The sequence below is a fragment of the Cetorhinus maximus genome, chromosome 7 (assembly GCF_964194155.1).
Source record: "Cetorhinus maximus chromosome 7, sCetMax3.hap1.1, whole genome shotgun sequence".
NCBI classification, from domain to species: domain Eukaryota; kingdom Metazoa; phylum Chordata; class Chondrichthyes; order Lamniformes; family Cetorhinidae; genus Cetorhinus; species Cetorhinus maximus.
In genome coordinates, this window is record NC_135885.1 from 146,254,862 (window position 1) to 146,282,213 (window position 27,352).

Below are 27,352 nucleotides of genomic sequence, written 5' to 3' on the forward strand. Positions count from 1 at the left end.
GACGGGGGGCGAGGGACGGTGGGCGAGGGACGGGGGCGAGGGACGGGGGGCGAGGGACGGGGGGCGAGGGACGGGGGGGCGAGGGACGGGGGCGAGGGACGGGGGGGCGAGGGACGGGGGGGCGAGGGACGGGGGACGAGGGACGGTGGGCGAGGGACGGGGGCGAGGGACGAGGGACAGGGGGCGAGGGACGGGGGGCGAGGGACGGGGGGCGAGGGACGGGGGCGAGGGACGGGGAGCGAGGGACGGGGAGCGAGGGACGGGGAGCGAGGGACGTGGATCGAGGGACGTGGAGCGAGGGACAGGGAGCGAGGGACGGGGAGTGAGGGACGGAGGGCGTGGGGCGGGGGGATGGAATGTGGAGGGCAGGGGGACAGAGGGCGGAGCACGCGGGGTGGAGCCTGGGAAAGGGACTGTTCACAGGAGAGGGAGGGATAGAAAGTGCCGAAGGAGAAGTGAAGCATGAGCGAAGTTTAGTGGGAGTTTAGGGGTCGAGGTGAAGGAATGGAGAGAAAGGGATAGAGGGAGATGAAGGGAAGAAGGGAAATACTGAAACTATAACTGAAGTAATACATTTCTCTGCACAGATGAACAAATGGGACTGCACAGGCAGATAAATTAAGCTTAAAAGTGGATAAAGGTTTTTAAAAACACCATTAAAAAGCCGAACAGACCCTAGACCTTCCATCAAGAGCAACCGAATACAATCAAGAGTTTTTGCTGACTGGGTTCCTGACTATCGGATGGATCTAATCATTCTGGACAAGCTGCAGTGCAGATTTAGCTGGATTGATGGACTGGGTGAGGAATGGCGGCTGGAGCTACAACAACTGTGTTCTCTTGAGAAGAGAAAAATATGTGATGGGGAGGTGGGTGGAGGGGGTTGAATTATTCTTAAGAAAAGGAATAGGTCAGGTTAGCAGAAGGAATCTTTCTAATGCAGAGAAATCAGAGACACAAGGCCATGCGAAGATAGGCACTGGTTGGAAGAAACGTCTTCATACAGTAGAATATGGAATACATAGTCCCAGGCGGCGACTGATTCTAAATCCTGTACAACACTAAAAAGGTCCAGACAGTTTCCCAAAGAACATAAAGGAGAACAGGATAAAAAAAGGAGACGGTTGCAAAAATCAACCCCAAAATGGACTTATATTCAGCCCAAGATTGAAGGGTGAAGGTGAAATAGCCACTTCCAAGTTAAACCTTTATGTAAAAAGAATATTTGGAATTTAAACTGTGAATTCAATAGAATCTTTCTTGAAGTTTTCCTTTAATTTCAGTCCACAATTCTGTCAACAGTTGCACTGATGGGATCATTGGGTTGTTGTGATCTTGAATGTGCTGCCTGAATGAATGGTGGAAGCAGATTCACTGATAACTTTCAAAAGCAAATTGGATAAATACTTGAAGGGGAAAGTTTTTTCAGGGCTGTAGGGAAACTCTTTCGAGTTATCAACAGTCACAGATTGCAACTCTTTTCGAGTACAATCACAGTTCTTGGTTTCCGGGAGTGGGACATGAACCCACAACCCTCTGATTCAAAGGCGAGGGTGCTATGAACTGAGCCACAGCTGACACCTCAGGGCTGTAGGGAAGTGGGACTAATTGGATAGCCCTTTCAAAGATCCGGTACAGGCATGATGGGCTGAATGGTCTCCTGCTGTGCTATATGACTACGATTAAAATGCTTTTACTACACCAACAAAAGTTGGGCAACTTTTGGTCCTTTTGGTATTCACGTGATTATCACAATGTTGATGGGATGCTGCTACAAATGCAAAAAGAAATGATTTTGATAATCCTTATACACCGAAATGTGTAACGGCACAAAGTACTTACCGTCAGTTCTAGGCTTCTTGATTCCGCAGTGCTCAGATTCCTCGTGACTTCTCTTGCGGTTGGTTCCTGCGTAGCCATTTAGGCTGCCTGTGATCAGATTATCCCGGTAAAGACCGTTGGCGACACCATTGGTGTAGAAACTATTTAGCTGATGGTTCTGCGCACTGCACAGGAACTGGGAACATTCATGGAACCCCTGAGCCAGGGCAAGCTCAGCTGCCGTCAACCCATTTGCATTCCTTAAACTGCACAAAGGAACATGGAAACAATTACACTCCATCTTATCACAGCGTTTCACACATAGGATAGATCTGGACATGTGGGAAAGATTAGTTAGGGCACTTGGTTGAAGGCGATATGAAAAATTGCATTACAATAAATCTATTAAAGTAATCTGCTAATAACAGTATTAGAGTATTATTGCAGCATTTACACATTTGATTTTGATGGGTACTGAAATTAGCTGCACTTGGTTCTCAAATATCTTAAGTCAAGCTTGGGTACTGAAGCAAGTTTAAACAGAAGTAGTAAGTCACAAGCAGAATTTTTTTTTTAAAGTTTCAAACAAAACTGCAGCACCTTTTTTCATTCCCTCACTTGTACAAAAATACTTGTAATTGATTGTTTAAACTGATTAGGGTTAACTATAAAACTCTCAGCAATTCACTTCTCCCTGGAATTGCTTTGCAAAATGGCAGCACAGGCCAGTGATACTCAATAGTTCCTCAGCACCAATACAACAATTCTCAGGATGAAACATGTATGTTAAAACACTGAATGAAATACTTCAAACAATTCTCTATTATCCTTTTTGCCTCTTGCTTTTCTTCTTTTTCCTCTGCAGCCAACTTATTTTCCGTGTCTTGATGACCCATCCATTTATGTTTGGTTCTGAGACACACTCTTTGAAATCAGCTGATCTTATAGGCTTTCAGGACTGGAAAGATCAGTAAGAGAAGTACCAAGTCTTCCATTTGTCTCGTTCACCAGGTGATTTCAGATGATTGCCTGTCACAGTTAACTTACCTTCTAAGTTATTTTCACATGATTCATCAGTTGTCCTGGAATTCTAATCAGGGCTTTAATCAGTACATAATAGGAGGAGCATGCTATTGGGCCCATGAAGCCTGCTCCACCAGTCAATAAAATCATGGCGGACATTCCACTTCAACTCCTTTCCTGGTCTATCCCCATATCCCTCTATTTTCTCCAGACCAAAAACCTGCCAATCTCAGTCTTGAATATACTCATTATCAGAGTATTCACATCCCTCTGGGGTAGAGAATTCCAAAGATTCGCAATCCTCTGAGTGAAGAAATTTCTCCTCATCTCAGTCCGAAATGGCCAACCCCTTGTCCTGAGACTAGACTCACAGTGCTGGACTCTCCAGCGGGGAGGGGGGTGGTGGGGGGGGAAACAGCCTCCCAGCACCTACCCTGTCAAACCGTCTAAAAATTTGCAGTGTGTTCACACCCACACTGCAGAGTAACACTGTGGGACAGCAGAAAGCAGGCACCAGAAAACTTGCAATGGGAGACATCAACACAGGAACCTTCACTGAAATCATAGCTGAACCAAATCCATCTCTGGTGGGAATAAAATTCCACATATCTCTTCATGTCATTTCCTGGTTTGGCAGCAATTGAAGATTTTTTAAAAGACAATTTGCATATTCTTGAACTAAACACCAGAATCTTTTCAAAGGTGCTCTTCCCAAACACTAGTATCTTAACAAAGGAACTTACTTCCTTCTTTCCTTACAGTTGTTGTGCAACTTCAGCCTCACAAAATACCCCCCTCTCCAACCACCCTTTCAAACTTCCCCTTTACCCCTAATGTCCCTCTCCAACTCCCCTCTGACCCTTCTCTTCACCACCACTCTCACCTGATGTAATAATTCATTCCTTTGTCTCAAAAGTGAATACAATCCACAGTTGCCTCCAGTCTCTTGCAGACTCACCACCTACCCCAGCCATAACTCCCTCAAAAAAAAATCCACTACCTACCCCAGCCCCAAAATATCCACCACTTGCTGGCAGCTCAGCTAGACCCTCAACCCTAAATATTTTTAACTCCTTCCTCATAAACACTGATCGAACCCTTCTCTACATGGTCCACCAGCTTCTACTGACACGTAACTACCTCTCCTCAGCCAAAATCTCAGGTACTATTCTTCCCCCCACACCCCTTACTCACCCCATTCAAAACTGCAATCACTCTCCTCTCCAAAGAGCTCGCATACAATTGTCTCCCCAGTTTCAAACTTCCCTTCACCTCACATTGGCAATACTCAACTCATCAATTCATAAGGTTCGAGACCAATCTAGCTTTATCCCACTTGGCCAGGTCCCACATCTATACTGATAACACCCCGCTTTGCCCTCTAGCACAATCCTGCATGCTGTCTGCATATACGGCTACTATTTATCCGTGGAATTGACATAATTCTCCATAAACATTGGCAATAATCAAAGCTGTACTGATAGTTTCCAACTAGAAACTCCACATCTCAACCCAATCCACCCACTCCTCTTCTGGAGTACATACTGGCGCTGAACCTGATGGCATGCAATCTCACTATTTCTTGACACGGAGTTCAGCTTCAAAATACCACATGAAGTCCATCAACCGGACTGCCCCTGCCGTTAACTCACCTTCACTAATAATGCAACCCTCATCCACACCGTTTGTCATATCCAGGCTCTCAACAGACTCGAGTTCCATCAGCACTTGGGACAAATCAGCCAGATTCTGCCTGTGTCCAATGCTGTGCTTATGTCCTGCAATATTCATTATGTTAGAAGCATAAGTAGTTACGTCTTGTTGAAATAGGAACTATCAAGTCTCAAATTTCATTTGGACAGGAAGAGGTGAGCTTGGCTGGCATTAAAGTTGGGAATAGTGTGTTATGATGAATGAAGTTCACCTTTCAAATCTGTAAGGCCCATGTTTAAGACTGTTTGCTCTCAGAAATCTAGAACATTACTGCTACTAAGCTGGCTGTTTGCTCTTAAGCTTCTCATAAGTTTTAAACAATTAGATGAGTGATTTTCTCTGACTCGTCCATTGCCCAGCATTCTAAAACTCAGCCATGTCAACAAATCAACAGTAGCCAGGAAAATGTTAGAATCTATTATAAAGGATGTGATAACTGAACATTTAGAAAAGAATGGTAAAATTGGGCAATGTCAACATGGATTTAAGAAGGAAAATCACGTTTGACAAATTTGTTAGAGTTTTTGAGGATGTTACTTGTAGCATAGATAAGGGAGAACCAGTGGATGTGGTGTATTTGGATCTTCAGGCGGCTTTTGATAAGGTCCCACACAGGTTAGTAAATAAAATTAGTGCATGGGATTGGGGGAAATAAACTAGTATCAATTGGGAATTGATTAACAGACAGAAAGCAGAGAGTAGGAATAAATGGATCATTCTCAGGGTGGCAGGCTGTGACTAGTGAGGTACTGCAAGGATCAATGCTAGGCCCACAGCTATTCACAAACCATTTAAATGATTTGGATGTGGAGACAAATTGTTATATTTCCAAATTTGCTGATGACACCAAACTAGGTAAGTTGTGAGGAGGATGTAAGGAGGCTTCAAGAGGACTTGGACAGGCTAAGTGAATGAGTTAGAACATGGCAGATGGAATATAATGTGAATGAGTGTGACATTATTCACTTTGGTAGAAAAAAACCAAAGGCAGAATATTTCTTTTGCAGGTGTCTAAAGGGACCTGGGTGTCCTTGTTCATGAGTCACTAAAAGCTATCATGCAGATTAAGCAAGCAATTAGGAAGGCAAATGGTATGTTGACCTTTATCGTGAGGGGGTGAGTGTACAGGAATAAGGATAAGAATAAGAATAAGGATAAGAATAATACAGGAATAATGTCTTGCTGCACTTGTATAGAGCCTCACCTGGAGCATTGTACACAGTTTTGATCCCCTTATCTAAGGCAGAGTATACTTGCCATAGAGGGAGTGCAACAGAGATTCACCAGGTCACCTGGGATGGCAGGGTTGTTTTATGAGGAGAGACTGAGGAGACTAGGTTTGTATTTCATAGAGTTTCGAAGAATGAGGGGTGACCTCATTGAAACTCTCAAAATTCTTAAGGGGCATGACAGACTGGATGTAGATATGTTTCCCCTGGCTGATGAGTCTAAAACCAGGGGACATAATCTCAGGGTAAAGGGTAGGTCATTTAAGACCGAGATGAGGAGGAATTTCTTCACTTAAAGAGTGGTGAATCTTTGGAATTCTCTAGCCCAAAGGGCTGTGGAAGCTCAATCATTGAACATGTTCAAGTCAGAAATCGATAGATTTCTGGATACTAATGATTTCAAGGGGATATGGAGATAGTGCGGGAAAGTCAGCCATGATCTAATTGAATGGCGGAGCAGGCTTGATGGGCTGAATGGCCTACTCCTGTTCCTATTCTGGAAACAAAAGCTGGATTTTCATATTACAGTGGAAAAATCTGTTATTACTGGATTTTTGGGGTACTTTCTTGAAAGTAAATGCAATTTTTTACTTGCAAAGTATTTTTTTGCTCTGGTGTGAAACTACCATAATATTTCAAGAGGTTCAATCAGTAATCAGAGGGCTATCCTCACAGCAGGATAAGCTGTTGTTGCAAGCTAACCAGCTGAGCATCTTATTCCTGGCTACACAGGATGCTTTTCAAAGGCAGGGACGAACGGCAAAAAAATTGTACAGGTTAACATATTAGATAAAATTACTTTCTTAGCATCACAAGTGATGGAGGCTCATTTCGACTTTTAACTAGAATATGCTTAGTCTCCTAGTTTTCCTGGCAAGGGTGGGAGGGTGGTGGTGGAAACTAAAGAAAATATTTTAATAATAAAATTCAATTGTTTGTGGGGCTGCCTACGGTCAATTTGTGAGTGATTAAAGCTGGCAATGACATTGTTGACACTTGACACAGCAAAATGATGGGAAATACTGACATAGCAACTTAGTGGTTAACACTGGCAAGAACACCACCAAGAACTGTGACTTGCAGGAAGTAAAGTTTGTGTACAGGATGTATTTTTTATATAGATGAAATAAACAGATGTTTATTTTCAGAGGATAGTCTTGATATAACTGTCTGGCAAGTAAAAGTTATCTGATGGGCAAGGGATGATAAATTCATGGAAATGTTGCAGGTAATGCTCCCGTTAAGTGCTTTGGCATGGCCACATTCAAAGGGAGTAAGAACTGGCATCTATTTCAGTACATGAACAATAACAAACAATGTGCTAAGCCCAAACTAATGCCTTTCCCCTCCCCTTTCATGGGTTGATCAGAGTATATCAGTGCTGCCTCATACCTCGAAATCAATTTGCAATTAGCAAAATGAAGTTGGCTGGGTCCCTGTTAGTGCACTTGGGAGTCACAGGGTATTATTTACACCCTTCTCTTCAACTTTGGAAAAAAACAAAATTATTAACCCACCATAGGAAGCTCTGCTGTGAATATCTGTAACTGGGTAAAACCTTACAGGCATGTTCAAGGGTCCCAGAGCCACAGGGTGTAAAATAGAAATGAAGTCAGGGTTACAGCTGAAGACCTCATCATTGAACTTGGCAAAGAATCTCCACAAAACAACAGCAAAAAGAGAAAAGACAGACCCAACACTTCTGAATAAGCATATGCAGCTTGGACACATAAATGAAGGGACACTTGGAAGAGGCAGGTGGATGAGCTGTATTTTCATTGGACGATGGCAAGCCGATCGTTGATTCAAGTACTTCGTACAACTGGCACCAGACAGATAGGGCGTGTCAAGTGAGAGCACCAGAAGGGTCATTCGGACTCGAAACGTTAACTGTGCTCCTCTCCGCAGATGCTGCCAGACCTGCTGAGTTTTTCCAGGTATTTTTGTTTTTGTTTTGGATTTCCAGCATCCGCAGTTTTTTGCTTTTATTTAAGCACATTCACTGACCTGTAATCAAACCCCCAAAAAAATAACAAGTGAAGGCTGGAGGGTGTTTAGTTGGCTTGTACATAAGCAGCCCAGGGTGTTGATTGCTTCATTAGGCAAAATGAGCAATGTAAATATCCAGCAGCACTCCCCTTGGCTAACTAACTAGCTGTACTTAGCAACATCACCTGCAGCCTAGAAAACATGGATCAGATTGAATACCCACTTCTAGTTTCTAGAAGGCACTCCTCTCAGCCAATGTTGCGGAATAAAAGAAAGTTAGAACGTTGTGAGATGGAACTCAATGAACAGCCAGAAAAACAATCCAGTCTGACAGCAAAATAATTATTTTGCAGGATACTGTGGCCTTGAGTGAAACACAATCAACAGAGAGTGAACGAGTTAAAGTTGAAGGAAGCTCCAAATGCTTCTGGAATGGACAAAGCTGATAAGTGGACATGATCACAAAAACATCTCTGATGTCCTGAAAACTGTATTCTGCAAAGTTGTGATCTCAAACTGCAAGAGGCAACTCCTTGAAATCTGACCTGCCAATGCAATGCAATCTCTTTATACAGAAAGTTAACATTCAGCTGTTCTTCTGCAGTTGCTGAAACTTTACACAAGATTAAAAGAGACAGAAATCCTTGGTGAATAACGGACCATTGCAGAGTGCGCAAAGCTTTGCAACAAAGAGCAGTTAAGCCCCAGGTTGTAACATATAAACCAAAGCGCTGCCTCAACTAGTCCACCTGATAGGGGAGAGCACATGATGGAAACACAGATTTATGGCACAGTTCATCATGTCCTAATCTTCAAGATGTTCCCATTCAGGCGTGACAAACAAAATTCTGACCACAGAATATGTTGTTATTCTTCTCTCCACTGTGGGGCATGAAGATGAAATGTAATCAACTTTAGGTCAACTCTAGAAATTCTTTGGGCAAAGCTTAGCAAGTTTTTGGCCCAACTGATGCAGAAAGGTCAAAGATAACATTAGTGTTCATTGATGGCTCTCAATGCCATCAACCAAATACTCTAGAAGCTGGTGAGCTGTCCCCAATAAGCTCATTAACAAAGGTCAGGCAACATCACAACAGTGCACTGGGCACAATAACTAGTTACAGTAGTACATCTAATTCATTTTCCATAGGACATAGTGTGAAGCAGGCTGTGTAAAGCCCTCAGGTTCACTGGGGTTCTTACTCACAGCGATGCCAAGAGACTTGAATGGAGACATCAACTGCAGTTCCACCAGATCAAAGCCCAAATCCAATAAAAGGCTACGTGCTATTGGTGAACTTTTATTTACTGGTCACTGTGCAACATTCCTGCACTCTAATGCTGATTGACAGCAGCTTAGCAATTGACCTTTTGATATGGGCTGACCAGCTTACAAGGGACAAAGTTACGCATCAGGCTGTATAAGGTCAACCTTATAGTGAATCCAAGATCATAGAAAGGACACAACAGTAAATTCCATGATCAGTTTTATGTAGTTGACAGCAAGCTTCCTTACTTTTATGTGGTTTGAAATCTGAGACACTTCATCAACTTGTGAAGAAGCTAGAAGGATACAGGGTGCAGTATAAGCTCATGAAAATTTTGCAGTAAGAAAGAACCCCAAAGTTTTGCAGTGTAACCACATTACCAGGACAGTCATGGTGAAACAGGCATAATTGCAGTTGCCCAAACATTTGTGTCTCTATGTTAGATGAATGACCATCCAAGATATATTGTACAGCCACTTGTTTATGAGGGGAAGAAATGTCTGGAGCAAGAGAAACATTTCAAGGATAACTGAATTGGAAGCAGAAAGCTGGGGAAACTTTTGCCACAATGAGCAGGTTGTAAGTACAATGTCAACTTCTTTGAAAACAACATACTTAAGAGAAGAGCAATGCTCTGGAAACAAAAGCCAGCAGTAATTGGCAAATAGGCAATAATGGGTGGAGAAATGACAGTCAATATGTGTGGACCATTGGTCCATGGTGACCCTCCTTCAAACACAGTTACTGATGATCTTTTCTTATACTTGCATGGCTTGGTCATCTTTGCTTGGAACTTAAATTCTATTCCAACTATACTGAACACAGCTGTCCAGTGACTTTCCCCTCAACTGTCTACTCAATTTTGCTTGCCAGCTGTGGTAATTAGCATTAGAGAAATGTTGACACCAGGCTTTTACACTGGACATACAGCATTCACGCTATGGTTTAACTTTTTTAAAAATTCGTTCATGTGATGTGGGTGTTGCTGGCTAGGCCAGCATTCCCATCCTTAATTGCCCTTGAGAAGGCATTAATTGAGTATTGTGAGTGTTTATAGTTCCATTTTCTCATGCAAACAATATGGATAGTGATGGGAAGAGTGTAATAAGATATTTGGGGATAGGTGGCGTAGTGGTAATGTCACTGGACTAGTAACCCAGAGGCCCAGACTATACTCTGCAAACATGGGTTCAAATCCCAATACAGCAGCTGTGTAATAAAAATCTGGAATTGAAAGGTAATCTCAGTCATGGTAACCATGAAACTATCATTGATTGTTGTAAAAACCCATCTAGTTCACCAATGTCCTTTAGGGGAGGAAATCTGCCATCCTTACCTGGTCTGGTCTACATGTGACTCCAGATCCACAGCAATGTGGTTGACTCTTAGCTGCCCTCTGAAATGGCCTCACAAGCCACTCAATTCAAGGACAATTAGGGATGGGCAACAAATGCTGGCCTCGCCAGTGACACCCACATCCCAAGAACACACACAAATAATATGTGCTACACCACACTACAGAGAATAATTTTTAAGTTTGGTTTTTAAAAGATCCAAACACCAAATAATGGCTTAAAAATTATTCTAAAGTAAATATTCCCATTTTCAAAAGCAACCCAGTAAAGAAGTGAAAACTCATTTAAGTTTGATTAAGATTTATTTAAAATACTCAAAAGGACATCATAGCATAGGGGCAAAGAAGTACTTCTTTATTACTTAAGAGTTTATGTTGATCTTCATAAGGTGCATGCAGTACTTTTTGTAACTTCAGTTTTTTTAAATTTAGTATCAAATTTATGAGCTGCCCAATAAAAATACAACCTTCAACAGTGAGCACAAGCTCATGTAATTCAGTGGATAAGCAATTTAAATATAAAAATAAAAAGGAATGCAGACTTGCTCAAATTCCCACAATCTCAGCTCAGGACACCTGATATAAAACAATGGTGCAACTCACTCAGCAAGGTTTTGAGACAGCCAGTTAAACAATGCCCATTTAAGATTCATGCTGCAGTAAGTGGAGCAAGTCCTGAAAATAATACAGGAATATAATATGAACCCAGCTAAGACGAGAAAAGAGACAATTTTTCAACATACGCAAAATTAAAATGTTGGCTTCAGAAGAATGGTCACCAACTTTCCACAACTCTTGCACATAACCTTGTGGCCCACTTTTTGCCTTCAACTCAAGTTTGATGATCTTGGAACACAGCCAATGTTTCATTCTGCTTCTGCCATCATGACAGCCAGCCTGTTGAATCTGATACTCCAGAGGAATCCCTGGTCCTAGGGGGACCCTCCTAACAAGCTCAAAACATGTCTTTGTCGTCTGCTGTCTTCACAATTCCTTTCTCTTCCGGTCTATTGTTCCTTCCCCATGCAAATTTGCTGCAGTTATCCTATCCCTAACAAAGCTGATCCCTGTTAACACTCAAGCATTTGCTCTTATATTTTTGCTTTCTATAGCAATGGAAGCTGCAGTTAACCTTTAAATTATGCATCCATTTACACTTCTGGTGTAACCCACAATCACCATTATTGTATTGTGCATGACCAGCCTATTTAGTGGCAACATTGCAAACTTCTTGGTGAATCATCAGTCATTGACTTGAACGTCTCAGAAGGCTCTGGCACTGTACACATCAAAGCAAATACCACTGCATCTCCTGCCAAAGTTATATTCATAGCAATTTAGTTTTCTCTCAGTTTGCCCTGTCTGTGCTGTAATTGATTTTATTTTCCTTCCATTAACTCAGGGTGCTGTCTTTTCTCTCATTGTTCCTTCCTTATATTGAGGTCTTGTTCCAACCTTCAGCTAATGATTCTGCTGCACATTCATCACCCTCCTTCAGATCACATGTTCTGATTATTCTCAATCTCCAGTTCACTCAATGGTTGAATCAGTACACGTTTATCTTCTCCATTCCTTTCAATGAGCACAAAAAAATCTTATCTGAGCACTAAAGATGTTATTTCTCTCAACTCTTAAATTTATTATTTACAGACGCTCCCATCCACTGTCCTTTCTTGTTTCTTCTAAGTTCCAAACATGCCGTTGCTCTTCCTCCTCAGTGCACTGAAATTAAGATCATCGTGCAATGGCTCTAAATTATAATTTCCAAAAGATAGCAAAACTGGAGCTCATACAAAGCTTCCTTTCCAAGCAATCTTCAAGCCTTTAAAAGCCAAGGTAGACTTTGTCACCTCTTGTACTCTTTTCAATCCCTGGTGGTTGGTCCTTCTCTGGTTTCAGTTGTTGATGCTATTAAATTACTACCATTAAGTCATCAAATAAGGCAGTTGGTAATGCCTGTTGGCAAAAATCCAGTATTCAGCAATAAGCACAAATGGAAGCCATTCTGCCCATCTTACCACTGAAACCTTTCAATTCCATCACCGCAATATAAAAGCTGCGACTTTTTTTTCATGGTATCCAGGAGGAAAAATATACTTTATTAAACTTAGCAGATGCAACATATATTCTTTCCATCCAAACAAAAGTGTCAGTTTCCAAGTGATCGTACGGACTTACGTTTAGTTCCAGACAGACGAATGCTTGGACAATGGGATCTTTTAAGACCATGACTGATGAATTTTAATGGGTAAGAGTATCAAGGAATAAGGTGGGAAGATGGAGTTAAGATACAGATCAGGCATGGTCTAACTGAATAGCTAAGTAAGCTCAAGGAGGCTGAATGGTCTCCTAATGTTCCTATATTCCATTGCTAAAGATATTAAGAGTATTGCTCACATCATTAGGTAGAACATGGGCCAAAATAAGTATATCAGCACCTAGGCAAGCACTCCAGGCATCTGGCAGGGTCGATGCTGGAAGATCTTTAGGGTTGTATTAATCATTGGGATACAGAGGAATAGGATTCCCACCCAATCTTCTGCCTCAGCTAGTCAATAATGCTGGAAAACCAAAACCTGGTAAGAAATTCCACTGACCGGACCCAAAATTGGGTGAAAGAAATAAAAGCAAGAACTTGGTATTTGTACAATGTTAGATCACGTCCTCAAGATGTTCCAAATGCTTCACATGGCTGAATTACTTCTTTTTACAATCACACATGCTGGAAGCAGCTAATTTGTGCACAGCAAGACTCCACAAACAGTTGAACAACCAGTTAGTGAGATTTTGGTGTTGATGACTGGAGGAGGAATATTGGTTGAGACCCTACTAAAATTGTCTGTTCTTCTTTGAATGGGGGCCTGGGATCTTTAATACCCACCTAAATAGGCAGATAGGGCCATGAGATGACATGCATGCAAAGAATGCACAGAACACAGAAATGATCATTTGGAGTTTTTTCCACAGCTCAAATCAAAATTGTACAGAAAACGCATCACTCACTACTAACTGCTATATGGTACGGATACCCTAGGAACAATATTATGTGTCCACGCCACCATCATTTAATAAATCCCAACTACAAATACGAACAGAAAAAGGGTACCGGTGTCTGTTAGGAGATTGTAATGTGACCGAAGTGGTTCCAATCATACATATTAAGTGTACGATGCCAGGGTGGTTTATAAATGTTCCGTGAAGCCCAGTACAGCCCAATGTGATTGTAGTATATCATTCAGCACAACTGCTTTCCTGTGAAATCTTGGTCTCGACGGATTCTTGCATCACACGTCCACACGATAAGGACACAGGCACAGTTCCAAAATCTCTCGAGTTTATTAGATCACATAACAAAAAGGGCGAGAATAGTGGGAAGGGATTTGTTGCTGTAAAACTGGGAAATGAGTCAGCCTACAGACAGGAGCATTTACAAAATAAAACAGGTGCACCAAATTATCTCTGTCACTACTTTGTTACCTGAGTGTGCAATGCATAATACGTTAGCATTCAGATACAATGACAGCTCGCTTTGTGGTCACTTCTGAAAGAAGAGTTTGAGTCAAGTTAATTATCAGAGTTATTGAGTCACACAAGAAAATTACTAGCCCGACAATCTAGGTACCTCGACAACAACAAATTGGGCTGTTTTTGAAAGTGGCTAATGAGAAGGGGATCATGACATTTGTGGGAAAATAATTTTAAATTATATTTGTTTTTAAATATGTTGTAGTTTCAGGAAACAGCTTTCCAAAAATTGCTGAGAAGTTACTTGCTGCTTATTTTATAAAGCGAACATTTTTTTGGGGTGGAATCATGATATTTAGACACACGACAGGGAAAATGGGAAAACTGGAGTTAAGAAAAATGCCAATTATAAATCTGATCCATTTTATGTAACTAAAATGACATTTTAATATTTACATGTAGGCGATCGAAACTAAGGTTGGGGGGGGGGAGGGGTTGTAATTTCTTGCAGCGGCATATAGGATTCAAGCGGGGGAGGAGGGAGAATGAGTAGAGAAAAATAGGTGGTGTTAAAGGCAATCTTCTAACTTCTTTCTAAAGTATAGTAATAAATTCAATGTTAGGTGAATACTGTTACTGCAGTTTTCTCTACAAAGCAATTATCATATTATATCTGAATAACCTGCAAATTTCATATCGCTTTCAACAATCAAATTGTTCCTGGTTACAATCATGCGGCAATTAAGTTCAATAAGTAAACCATTTTTTTCTTGAAAAATTGTGTAAAACTTACATTAAAACAAAAATTTCTCAACTTAACTATATTAGTTTACATATCTGAAGTAATTTTAAATTAGGATAAACAAAGCATGCACAACTAAAAGATCTATAACGCAGTTCCTACATAGCATTAAAACCAATCACCACAACAAATACCTCAACGGTATGCCTTGTGTGCTGAGGGGAAGCGATACTGCGCACTCAATGCCACAACTGTAAGGTTTCCATGAAGCCCCTGTGGCAGTTTCAGCGTTTCTATTGGGAATGATCCCCCTTTCTAGGATTACTTCAAAATCAAGTCAAATTCAAATTACGTAGCTGGAAAACATTTGACATTTTTCAATCTCTTAAAGACTCAATTCTCTGCACTGTTACAGTTACATGGGCAATGGCAAATAAAACAGATTAAGGGGTGCTGGTGAAAGTAATCTTAACAATGAAACAAGAACATGAATACATCTTGAATTAATAATGCCATTTAACCCATTTCATATTATTTCCAAGTCCTGTACTGGCCGTAAATATATGGAATACTTCTATCCATTCATGTGGAGTATTATAATTTCTGTAGCAGCATATACTAACGTGGGCTCCATACAGAATGAGGTTTGCAGAATTATAATGCTGCTATAAAAGAAAAAAGAATTAAAGTGCATGATATATGGATCATTTCTCTATTCCAAATATTTACCTGTAAAAGATGGAAACATTTTACTTCTAAATAACTCTGAAATGGGTGAAAAATCATTACATATTAATAATTTGTATCTACAGTATTTCACCTCTCCAGGTGAGGTGATTTTTGATATCCCCACCTTTTAATTTAGTCATGCAATGTACAGCTTCACTTAAACTGTACTTAACATCTTCATTCTTCAACTATCCAATATTATCTTTTCAAAAATATTTTATGATTAGAATTTACTTGGCTTTATGTGGTAGGTGTCATATATCTGGTCCAACCATGAGTGACCATTTAGGAATCTCATGGCAAGAAAAAAATTAGCAGGCTTGTTTAATTTTATCTGCCTCCACGTGCAATTATTTTAGTATCTCTACCTGCCCTAATTTTGACTGCAGGACTCCACTGGTTTTTGATACAACCTGAAACAGTGGAATCAATGTCCTGACAAAGGTGACTTCTTTCTGTACATGTGTGCATCTTTGGAGGAATCCCATTAAGATGCATTATAGGGACTTCAGGCTATCCTTACTGAACACAGAGGGCACTAGTACCTGCAGAAAACATTCAGCGCATGGACAATGGCACTGGAGAAGGCTTCAACTAATGCCTCAGGTTTTCCTTCTTATTCCCGTCTCTTGCCATAGCTACATCCAAATAACTTGGAGATGTTCATCCCTTTCATCCAGAAACAATCCACCTTCTTCATATTACCCCTCCTGGCTCCAAAAGGTCCAGTCGTTTCCTAAGCATCTATGGTCCCTTCTAGATGAACAATCGCCATTCTCTCCATTTCCTGCGGATGATACTTGCAGTGGTTCTTCCGCCCAGGATGACCCTCCCTCCCCTCCCCATGCACTGCTCCCTAATTATCCTCAGGAGTGTTCCCTATGGATCTACCTGGATTCTATTAAATTCGGTTTCCTGATTAAATAATGCCCTTCAGCCCATCAGCATTTGCTACAAAAAATTTGAAACCAAAGGCCACAATAAAGCAATTTCCAGCAGCAATAACCCAATTTGGAAGCAGAGCTGGTAACCCAATCAGGAAAAGACAGTAACAGTTCAACTTGATCACACATCACCCTGCAACTGAATACAACATAACACAGTTAGGTAACAGGTCAGAATTTCTCCAGCATTCCTGATCCACCTACCTCCATCAAATTTCAATCAAGAAGAAAGATTTTAGGTCCATGATATATCTAGGGAACCAGGGCAGGGAACCATGACATCAGTGGTTCACGACATGTGTACTGGAAAAAGCAGTAAACTGCCAATAATTATAGAGTATCCAAAAATCTTACCATCTTTAGTTTCCTCTTCCTTGATATTCAACAAAGGCTAATAGATGATGAACTAGGGATTGGTGCTAAGGGCAAGTGGGAGCAGCATTCAGAGAAAAAAATGTGTTATTTTCAATGTCTGTGACTGGAATTGCTAATCAGGGAAGAGTCTCAAATTAGAAGTCCCAAATGTTGCAGCAAACACTTGTATTCTATTTCGGAAAGAAGTGTCACAGAAAACCAAAACTAAACTTATTGCTGCATTCTCCCTCCACTGTTCTGACAGCAACTTCTGCTGTGCCCTCCACGGAAACCCAACCCTCACCCCACGCCCTCCAATCCAAGACAACGGAATAAGAAACTTTAACCAGCCCACAAACAATTCCACACTTTATCATGGAACAGAATATTTCATTTCACTCTTTTTCCAGTGCCGCACCTGCATCCTGCTCTTTGATGACTCAGGAATCTAACTTGCTTGCAATAGAATCTAAATTTCCTTCAGTTGACAGCAGTTTTCAATTCAGGATCAATCTCTTGCACTTTCGATGGCACTTTAGCATACTGACGTTGGTTTCACCACTATCCATATCTGTTTGGGCATTCGCTTTCCCCCCTGCCCTCCCTTTTTAAGGTGGTGGAAAAAGCATGTAGATTGTGCTACTCCCTTCATTCTTGTTTAGTTCCTAACAAATGGTCATCATTAAGTCTTTCACCCCAGCTTGATTCAGTGCCCTCTTTGTTGCTTCATTCATAGCCTTTCAAATAGTATGCCCACCACAATGGAGCTTAATATTCCAACTCTGGCCTCACCAACACTTTATAGTGCATCTGTGTCACTTCCTTACATTACATTGATCTCCCTGCAGATGACATTGCTCTGTTTGTCATGGTATTTACTGCCACATCATGGCATTTTCAATATTTGGTCAACAGTCAAAACCAACTCTTCAGTTTCAATATATTTTCGCACTAGCGAACCATACTTTGCATTTCTCAATTAACAACTTCACATATCTGCCCAACTTGCATTAATCTTTGCTTCTAAAAACCCTGGTTCCTGAGTAATTTGTCTGCATCCTCTTCTATTAACTAAATCAAGGTGAATAGAAGAGATCTCACTGCCAGCCCTTGCTGAACTCCATCTGTCCATGTTGACTAGATGAAACCCCTCGTTTACAATTTCCTTTCGTTTGTTAATTTTCTTCAATTTGCAACTTCTCTCAAATTTCTTCTACCAAAATACTCGATCTTTTAAAAGACAACCTGTCCCAGCACAATAAGTACAAGGCAAAAAGACATTGAGGAGGGAAACGGAGTTGCATTGTGTGCCCCCTGTCCACAATACTAAGATTAAATAGGGGGTTACTACTGGCAGCATCGCTGCACACCATATACTTGGGCATACTTCCAACTCCCTTAGACTCTACTCGTTCCCTCTTTTCCGAAGAGGGCAAAGTGTCTTCCACAGAACTTGGAACTTTAAGAGATTCAATATTCTCGTCACAGGCTCTGCTGCAGTTATGTTTGAATAACAAGGAATTGTTTGTACACACAGCCAGCCAGAGAAGCAAAATACCTGCAAATTCATTCAACTTTGCAGTTGATAGGGAATGTCTTATTGGAAAGTAATGACTGTAAGAGCTGGTCTTCATACCTAGCCTGTGGTGAATGAATGGATAGTAAGGTGCTCATAATAATAATGCATAACTGGGTGGTGCAAGACTTATAAACAACCCAAATGAAGGGAAAAAATTGACTGATTGATAAACGTCAGGCTTCAGGGATCAATTTGAAAAGCTCTTGAAAGGTGGTGTTGGAGGGAGAAGTAGATGAAAAAGGCAAGTAAGTGCTGTCACACCAGGTTACGAATCTTCAACTCTGCGTAAAGGGGGGTCAAATAAAATTCAAGAAACATAAACCATGCTCAAAAGCATTCCCTGCCCAAGTGAAATGTGTTAATGTGGTGGAAACCAATTGAAAAATAAAACGTGAATGTAATATCTGTACAATTATCACTGTGTCAGTAACCCTAGTGCAAATGTAGTTTTGCTTTTTTTAATATAATCAATGGCTAAAGGACTAAGCCAGCAGGACATTAAGAAAAAACTGGTGCAAACTTAGTCTGTTGATTGGGGAGTTAAATCTTTAACTGAGCAACGTGAAAGCAACTTTTATTTAATTAACTGAGGAACTCACTTGAGAACTTGGCAAAAATCCAAAGGAGTTTGTTGACTAAGGTCGCTAGAAACTACTTGTGAGAATCATCGCTTGCAGTTGAAAGGGATGAAGGCTTTTAAGGAACTCTAATTAAACGTAGTGAAATTGCACTAAGGATATTTCTAAAGAATGTGTCAAAAATAAAACCCTCACATTTGAGCGCACAATGTTCATAGCATTATCTTTTTCTGATCTTTTAAAGTTTACATTGTCAATGACTACAATGCCACTCTAGAGTGGGACAATTCCCAGCTGAAGAGATTACATATATGGTGAAATTATTAAGTGATTATAAAAGATAGAGACGCATGTTGGGGGCGGAAGATTGTTGGGGGGCTACAAAGGAATATTAAAGCAAAAAAAAGCTGGATTAGTGGCTAAATTAATGGAAGCAGTTGAGGTTAAGTAAGAACAGACATTAAGGCATGAAATAAATCCTGCATTGTTGTCGCATTACTACACAAAGCTTTTAATGGGTTTGCATATTGCAACATTCCAAGGAAAGATACCAAAGTTGCCCTGCCCAGTAGGAAGGATGAATGTGCCCCACAGTACATGCCAAGGCCAGCATTTCAGAGAGCACACCTTTCAATGAGGGTTTCAATTTAAGAAAATTGGGGTGGGTGGGGGCATGAACTCCCTAACTTTACAAAGGAGTATATTAAATTCCTGTGGCCCATTAAGTAAAGTGCTTATAACCTAACTATTGCAAAGCAGGTAACACACTCTGAACTGAATGGGAACACCTTAGTTTGTTAAAGTACTTAGTGAGGAATTAAAGTTTCAAAAATTGGAGGAAAAATAAGAATATTTCACACTTTAAAGGTAAATTACTCCTACGGTCTGTCCTGTTTTTAGCCTATTTAAGAATTTTAATTTAAATTTCAAAACTGTGTTTGGAAACCAATCAGTACAGAGCAACTGCTCAATGGCACTTTGGTTACTCAATGGTGCTCTTTAAACACGTAGATTTTGATTTATTGGTTGCATCAGAGAATCATGGACATACAAGAACAATATTTTCCAGTTTTGAGTATAAGTAATGGAAGCGCAGAAGGTAATGGTGTGTAATATTCTTTATTAAACATTAATTTGTATGGAGGTTTAATAAATTAACAGCTAAACAAGTCACCACATTCAGCTGGACTATTGTTTTTAAAGGAGCTTAATGCTATAACTAAACAATTTCCTGAATACATACATTGGGAAATTACAGACCCACACCCACCCCACCACCACTATCTGTCCTTGAAATGTGATCAGGATACCGCAGGGAGTCAGCCTACCAATTTACATTCCCAGCAGGTAAGGTTCCAATCTGGAGCTGCACTGGTAAAATACTTTCTAGCAAGGCAACTGCTGTATTTAGTACAACATTCATTGGAACGGCAATATGTGAAGTTACTGGAAAAAGGACTCTGTGGTTGAAAAATACTACGGGCAAATATTTCAAGGAATGATTTTAGTTTAAAAACATCCTCGGGCCAAAATTAAAGCATACAGCTCCTTTAATTGTGCCCTTATATCCATCACCTTTCGCATATTTACGAGTTGCTGTGCTGATTATTTAAGAGGTGCTGAAATGTTTACTTACTCTGTTTTAGCCCCATGAGACACAAGGACATTAAGACAATCCAAACTTCCTGATCGTGCTGCTTTATGGACAGGGGTTTCACCCACAACATCCTGTAATGAGAGGAGATAAATATTACAGAGACTGATATACACCAACTGTTCAATGTAACTACATTCAGTATTATTCCCTATTCAGCAATAAATAAGGCTTTTTTGAAAAAATGTACATCAATCCAAATTCTAAACTAACTTGAGGGCAAGAATAAATATGGAGATTTCTTGAAAAGGTAGTTTTCATGGTTAGTGTTATCTTAGTTAACTTCATTTCAGATTTAAATCCTTTACTCATTCTACTTTACACATTAGCCAATAACAGAAGGTGTGTTTTAAAGAAAGCATTTGGATGAGAGAGAGGCAAGGCCACCAGGCCAATTAAATCTGTCCCACCCAGCCAACCGTGCAATCACATACACACAGCAACACTGCCCCAGGACAAAATCTGCGCAGAATCTTGGGAAAACTGGGAAATTTCTCTCCGATTCTCAAAAACAACCAAGTTGCCAGCAGATCACAGTTTCCCAGAGTTCATCACATTCATGATTCACTTGTAGCTCAGCTCTTCCCCTACCGAATGAACTCTTCTCTCCAGAATTTGCTAAGCACCCTTTTAAGGGACCACAACAAACTCCTACTCAAAGAGCAATGAATTTGGAATGTAACTTAACTCTGCATACATACAGATGTTCTGGACATGGCTTCTGTGTGAGTGTACCACCACACGCCAATAGACCCCTCCAGATACCACTCCAGTGCAGGCCCCAGGTTCATAGAATCTTGGGCTGAGATTTTCCAGCCCCGCAGCAGATGTGGTGAGCCATTCAAATTTCTGTTGACTTCAGCAGGACTGGAAGATCCTGCCAGTGGGAGGGGCCAGAAAATCCCACCATTGAAATTTACAGCACAGGATGAGGCCAATCAGCCCGTGCTAGCCTTTTGAAAGAAGAGTGGTGCTTAATCCCACACCCTGCTTTGTCTCCATAACCCTCATTCTCAAAAAGCTGTCCAACTACCTCTAACATTATTTATGGAATCAGCCTCCATCGCCTTTTAAGATACAGCATTCCAGGTCCTCACAACTCGGAGTGAAAACATTTCTCATCTCCATTAAAGATCTTTTGCTAGCGATTTTACATCTCCAACACCTGGCTATTCACCCACTTGCCCAAGGGAGCAATTTTTCTCTGTCTAATCTATCAAAACCTCTCACTATTAGGTCACCTCTTAGGCTGCTTCCACCATCCACTACTACTGACTGTAACTCTGTACAGCTCTGATCAGTATGCAGCCAAACCATCCCAACCTTCAAATAAGCCAACAAACTTTAAGATCTCACTGAGCAAAAGTTTTCCATGAGTGGAGAGGGAAATCAAGTCCTGTGCCCATACTTAAGCTTCAAAAACATTATTTCCCCATTAGTCACAGGCACTGCCGTTGTTTATTTTTCCTTCTTGGCACCCACTCTGCTCGCTCTGAGCTCTGAATTGGCATTCTATATATACAGGATTACTCAGATGGAACTAAAATCTGTAAAGAGCTTGGTATCACTGCCTGTGATGCTACTTCTGTTTTAATCCAGAGAAAAAAAATCTCAGCCTAGAATTAATGCAGATCATCCCCACCAACGCTGTCTGTCATTCAATCACAAGGTTCAGAAAGATCCAACCAGCAAACAAACTGACGCGGGGAAAGGCAATGGCACACATGTGATCAGAATAAAGTCCTGGCACATGGCTGAGATGGTGCACCCATAACCTGATTCTGTAAGCTGTTATGCTATTGCTGGTCGCACAGCGTTTCACACTGACAGTGGCTACTGCAAATACTATATTCTCCTTATTAAAAGGAATTCCATATTTTCCGATCTTTCTGCGACAGAGGGGCATGGAACATATCAGCTGCAATCAATCTAGAAAAATATACTCAAAACTTGAATCAGTGTAAAAGGGATTGGAAACATTGTCAATTTTGAATATGTGTCACCTGTGACTCAGAGGTAGCACTCCTGCCTCAGAGTCAGGTGGGCCACTGCTTGAAACCCTGATCCAGCAGGAGGGGGCGCCGGGCTGCTGGTGCGGAGGGGATGCCAGGCCGACAGCGCTGCCCAAGTGACAGCGCCAAGGGAGCACTGCCCTGCCCGAGTGACAGCGCCAACGGAGCGCCGCCCTGCCCGAGTGACAGTGCCAACGGAGCGCCGCCCTGCCCAAGTGACAGTGCCAACGAAGCGCCATCTTGCCCAAGTACAGCGCCAACGGAGCGCCGCCCTGCCCGAGTGACAGTGCCAAAGGAGCACCGCCCTGCCCGAGCGACAGCGCCGACGGAGCGCTGCCCTGCCCGAGTGACAGCGCCGAGGGAGCGCTACCCTGCCCGAGCGACAGCGCCGCCCTGCCCGAGTGACAGCGCCAAGGGAGCGCCGCCCTGCCCGAGTGACAGCGCCGAGGGAGCGCCGCCCTGCCCGAGTGACAGCGCCGAGGGAGCGCCGCCCTGCCCGAGTGACAGCGCCGAGGGAGCGCCGCCCTGCCCGAGTGACAGTGCCAACGGAGCGCCGCCCTGCCCGAGCGACAGCGCTGAGGGAGCGTTGTACTGCCAGTTGGATAAGACTGAGTGAGCACTGCATGGACAGAGGGACAGTGCTGAGGGAACACCGCACTGTGCGGGATTCGGTACTGAGGGACTGCCGCAGGGATGATGCTCAAAGAGGGCTGCGCTACCAGACAGTCAATACTGAATGGGTGCTACCTGTCAGAGGGACTGGGCTGGCGGAGCACTACACTGTTAGAGGACAATACCGAGAGAGCGCTGTACTGTCGGAGGGTCAGTACTGAGGGAGTGCCGCACTGTCAGAGGGTCAGTACTGAGGGAGTGCCGCACTGTCGGAGGGTCAGTACTGAGGGAGTGTCGCACTGTCAGAGGGTCAGTACTGAGGGAGTGCTGCACTGTCAGAGGGTCAGTACTGAGGGAATGCCGCACTGTCAGAGGGTCAGTACTGAGGGAGTGCCGCACTAGAGGGTCAGTACTGAGGGAGTACGGCACTGTCAGAGGGTCAGTACTGAGGGAGTGCCGCACTGTCAGAGGGTCAGTACTGAGGGAGTGCCGCACTGTCAGAGGGTCAGTACTGAGGGAGTGCCGCACTGTCAGAGGGTCAGTACTGAGGGAGTGCCACACTTTCAGAGGGTCAGTACTGAGGGAGTGCTGCACTGTCAGAGGGTCAGTACTGAGGGAGTGCTGCACTGTCAGAGGGTCAGTACTGAGGGAGTACCGCACTCTCTTTGGGGTGAGACACAAAGCAAGATTCTGCCTGCCTGTTCACGTAATGCAAAGACCTTACGACACCTATTCAAAAAAAACAGGAGAGTTCTCCCAGTATCCTGACCAACATTCATCCATCACCATAAAAACAGATTAACTGATCATTTATCTTACTGCTGTTGCTGAGATTTTACTGTGCAAGAATTGGTTGCCGTGTTTGTCTACAGAACAACAGTGATTTTACACTGACTGCGAAGCATTTGTGATGTTGGGGCAGGCAGGAGAGGAGCAGAATAACTTTATTAATAAATTAACTTTATCGGTAGGTGATAACTTAAGTCCTTGTTAATCTTGACAGTGTAAGATTTTATATTTTGCAGAAGACTCATGGAAAAAAAAAATGATGGAAATATTCCAGACAAAATACCAGAGCATATGGCTAAATACAATCGTTCGCAGCAAGAATTTTAAACAGTTATGAAATATAAAGCACTGTGCCATCTCCTTCGAAGTAGGCCCTATGCATATTATATGTGCAGTTGGGAATCTATTAAAAAAACTTCTGTCCGAGTTACAGCAAATAGTTTGGAATTAAATCCATAAATTCAATTGAACATATTTATAAAGGTTAAGCATTTTTAAACTAGTCAGTCATTTGTCACCATATTTGAATTATACTGTTATTTCCATAAAATTAGTCTGACAGCATTCGAAGCAGTGACTGAGGCACAGCAACAAAAACCCAAACGACAAAAACAAACAGGGAAATGAAGGTGTAGGGGCAACATCATTGGACTAGCAATCCAGGCAGCCCCAGGCTAAAGCTCTGGGGACATGGGTTCAAATCCCAGCACAGCAGCAAATTTGAATTTGCTCATACATCTGGAATTATAAAGCTAGTTTCACGGCACCATGATTGAGACTATCAACGATTGTTGTATAAACCCAGCTGGCTCACTAATGTCCTTTCAGAAAGCAAATCTACATGTCACTCCAGATCCACAGCAATGTGGTTGACTCTTAACTGCCCTTTGAAATGGCCCCGCCAAGGGCAATTGGAGATGGGCAACAAATGCTGGCCTTGCCAGCGACACCCACATCCCATGAAAGAATAAAGCAAATACAATGACATGAATTGACACACACACACGGAAAGAGAGACAAAAACAAAAAATGCTGGAAAATCTCAGTAGGTCTGACAGCATCTGTGGAGAGAAAGACACGGTTAACGTTTCGAGTCTGTATGACTAAAGGGCAGTAGAAATGTGCTGAAATAGATACTGTTTAAGGGGGGTGGAACAGATGAAGCTGGATAGAAGGCCAGCGATAGGTGGAGGCAAAGCAGAGATTGCGAAAGATGTCATAAACAAAAGGTCAAAGGGTTGTTAATAGTGGTGGTACTGGATAAAGGAGGTGCTAATGGTGACACTGAGAGTGGAAAGCAGAATGTGATAATGGCAGGACCAGGGTAAGCGCTCTGGAAAGTGACGGATGGCCCTATTAGGGGTGGTTGGGGAGAAGGGGACGGTGATGGGAAAAAAGATCGAGAAGGCTAAAAGCTGGGGATAAAACAATGAATAAAAATGGAAATAAATTTAAAAAATAATCATAATGAAAATAAGTGGGAAGAAAAAATAAAATTAAATAAAAATTAAAAAATAAAAATGAATAAGCAAAAAGGAGGGTTTCAAAAAGGGGGTGGGGACGGAGGAGAGAGTTCATGGTCTGAAATTGTTGAACTCAATGTTAAGTCCGGAAGGCTGTAAAGTGCCTAGTCGGAAGATGAGGTGCTGTTCCTCCAGTTTGTGTTCAGCTTCACTGGAACAATGCAGCAAGCCAAGGACGGAAATGTGGGCATGAGAGCAGGGTGGAGTGTTGAAATGGCAAGCGACAGGGAGGTCTGGGTCATGCTTGCGGACAGACCAAAGGTGTTCCAAAAAGTGATCACCCAGTCTGCGTCTGGTCTCTCCAATGTCGAGGAAACCACATTGGGAGCAGTGAATGCAGTAGACTAAATTGAAGGAGGTGCAAGTGAAGCGCTGCTTCACCTGAACGGAGTGTTTGGGCCCTTGGATGGTGAGGAGAGGAGGAAGTAAAGATTTCCAGCATCTACAGTATTTTACCTTTACATAAGAGAGGGAGAGAGAGAGATAAAAACAGAGAGAGGAGGGGACACAGTGACACAGACAGAAGTGTGCATGCACACAGGCAGGTTGGCACACAGACACACATGCGCACAGACCACAGTGAGAAAGATATAAGGCATAACGAGGGGCACACACATTTGCTACCTTTTTCTGTGCTACATTTGTGAACTTCTATTAAACACAGTGACTGCTTCAGTGACAGTATGGCATCATGTTTCTAATGTCTGAATTGCAGGTCCCTAGGTTCTTTTCTCATTTTGTGCAGTTCTTTGACAGAAACTAGGCACAGTGAATGCTCTCTATGGCCATCAGCAATAGGACTACTTTCTGGCAGCCAGTAGGAAGAAGGTAGATCACCACTCTAAACCAAAACTATTACATTACTGTCAGAACTGATGGTGGCTGCTCCAAACTAAGGTCTCTGAGCAAGTCTGAAATTAAGTTGGAGACTCTAATGAATCTGCAAATCCTCTTGACCCTTTGGGCTTACCTGTATATTATAATCTGCTCCTGCTTGGATCAACCACAACAAGCCTTGTGGATGCCCTCCAAAAGCTGCAATGTGGGCTGGAGTCTGAGCAAATCGTGATGTTGCGATGTTGACTCCAACGCCTGCTTGCACCAACTGCATTACACACTCCAGCTACAAAACAGAAGAGAACAAAGTGAATGACCATTTACCTTGTCAAACTGTTGCCCATACAATGTAATGACACCAATCCCTGAAAATCTAACAATGACACTAAGTGAGATTTGTAGCCTTGCGGTTTCTCAATCAGTGGAGTATTACTTCAAATATCAATATTCAATTTTCAACCTTGTCAAAGCAACACCACACTGCAGGCTCCAGGAATTGAGAGATCTCACACCTTGTCAGGCATCAGCTCTGCACTAAATAGACTAAGTCCCAGCAAAATGAAGCCAAACGCCAAGACTCCCATTACTAAAAAATAAGGCCCCTTTTTAAAAAGAAGCTTTACTTCCTCACGTCAATAGATGGCGAAGAAGAAAATTACAACTCAGAAGCTTCCGACAGAGGTATGAACTTCTGGCAGCTCCAGCAGCCAGATACCTCAATGTGAGACAAGGAAAATCAACCGGCATCCAATGCCGAGTATATCGGAGCATGGACATATGGCTCATGGTGACTTTAAGTTATCTGGAGACAACCTAAAGGTTTTTTCCAGTTATGATCACAATGCTGGTGAGCAATGACCCATGGTTATTCTGAAAATGAGCTATAGGATCCTTAAATTCTTATTTGGTTCAGTGTGAAACAAGTTAGAGCAGAAATTGACAAGAATTTTCACCGTTGGAGTTTCAAGCACAGACTACGTCATTACCCAGCTGCCAATGTGTTAAACAGGTATAGAAAGTGATAATCTAAGTCTGTGTTTTGTGGAAGGGCAGCAGTTTGATGAAGAGATGGACAACTGCAGAGGTGACCTGAAACAGGAGAAGCTCCAGAACATCACAATTTAAGAAAGCAAAATG

At 42.1% G+C, this 27,352-nt stretch overlaps 1 protein-coding gene across 5 annotated transcripts in view; it reads right to left on the bottom strand.

The window, feature by feature from the left end:
- The window catches only part of LOC144683068 (ankyrin repeat domain-containing protein 10-like), a 69,523-nt gene that overhangs the window by 16,562 nt on the left and 25,609 nt on the right, over nucleotides 1-27,352 (bottom strand). For all 5 annotated transcript variants that reach the window (XM_078546087.1, XM_078546091.1, XM_078546090.1 and 2 more), the window contains 3 exons: nucleotides 26,349-26,501; nucleotides 20,425-20,516; nucleotides 1,843-2,087 (listed from right to left, as the gene is read on the bottom strand). In XM_078546087.1, the coding sequence (XP_078402213.1) occupies nucleotides 1,843-2,087; nucleotides 20,425-20,516; nucleotides 26,349-26,501 (490 nt within the window). The remainder of the gene's footprint in view (nucleotides 1-1,842; nucleotides 2,088-20,424; nucleotides 20,517-26,348; nucleotides 26,502-27,352) is intronic.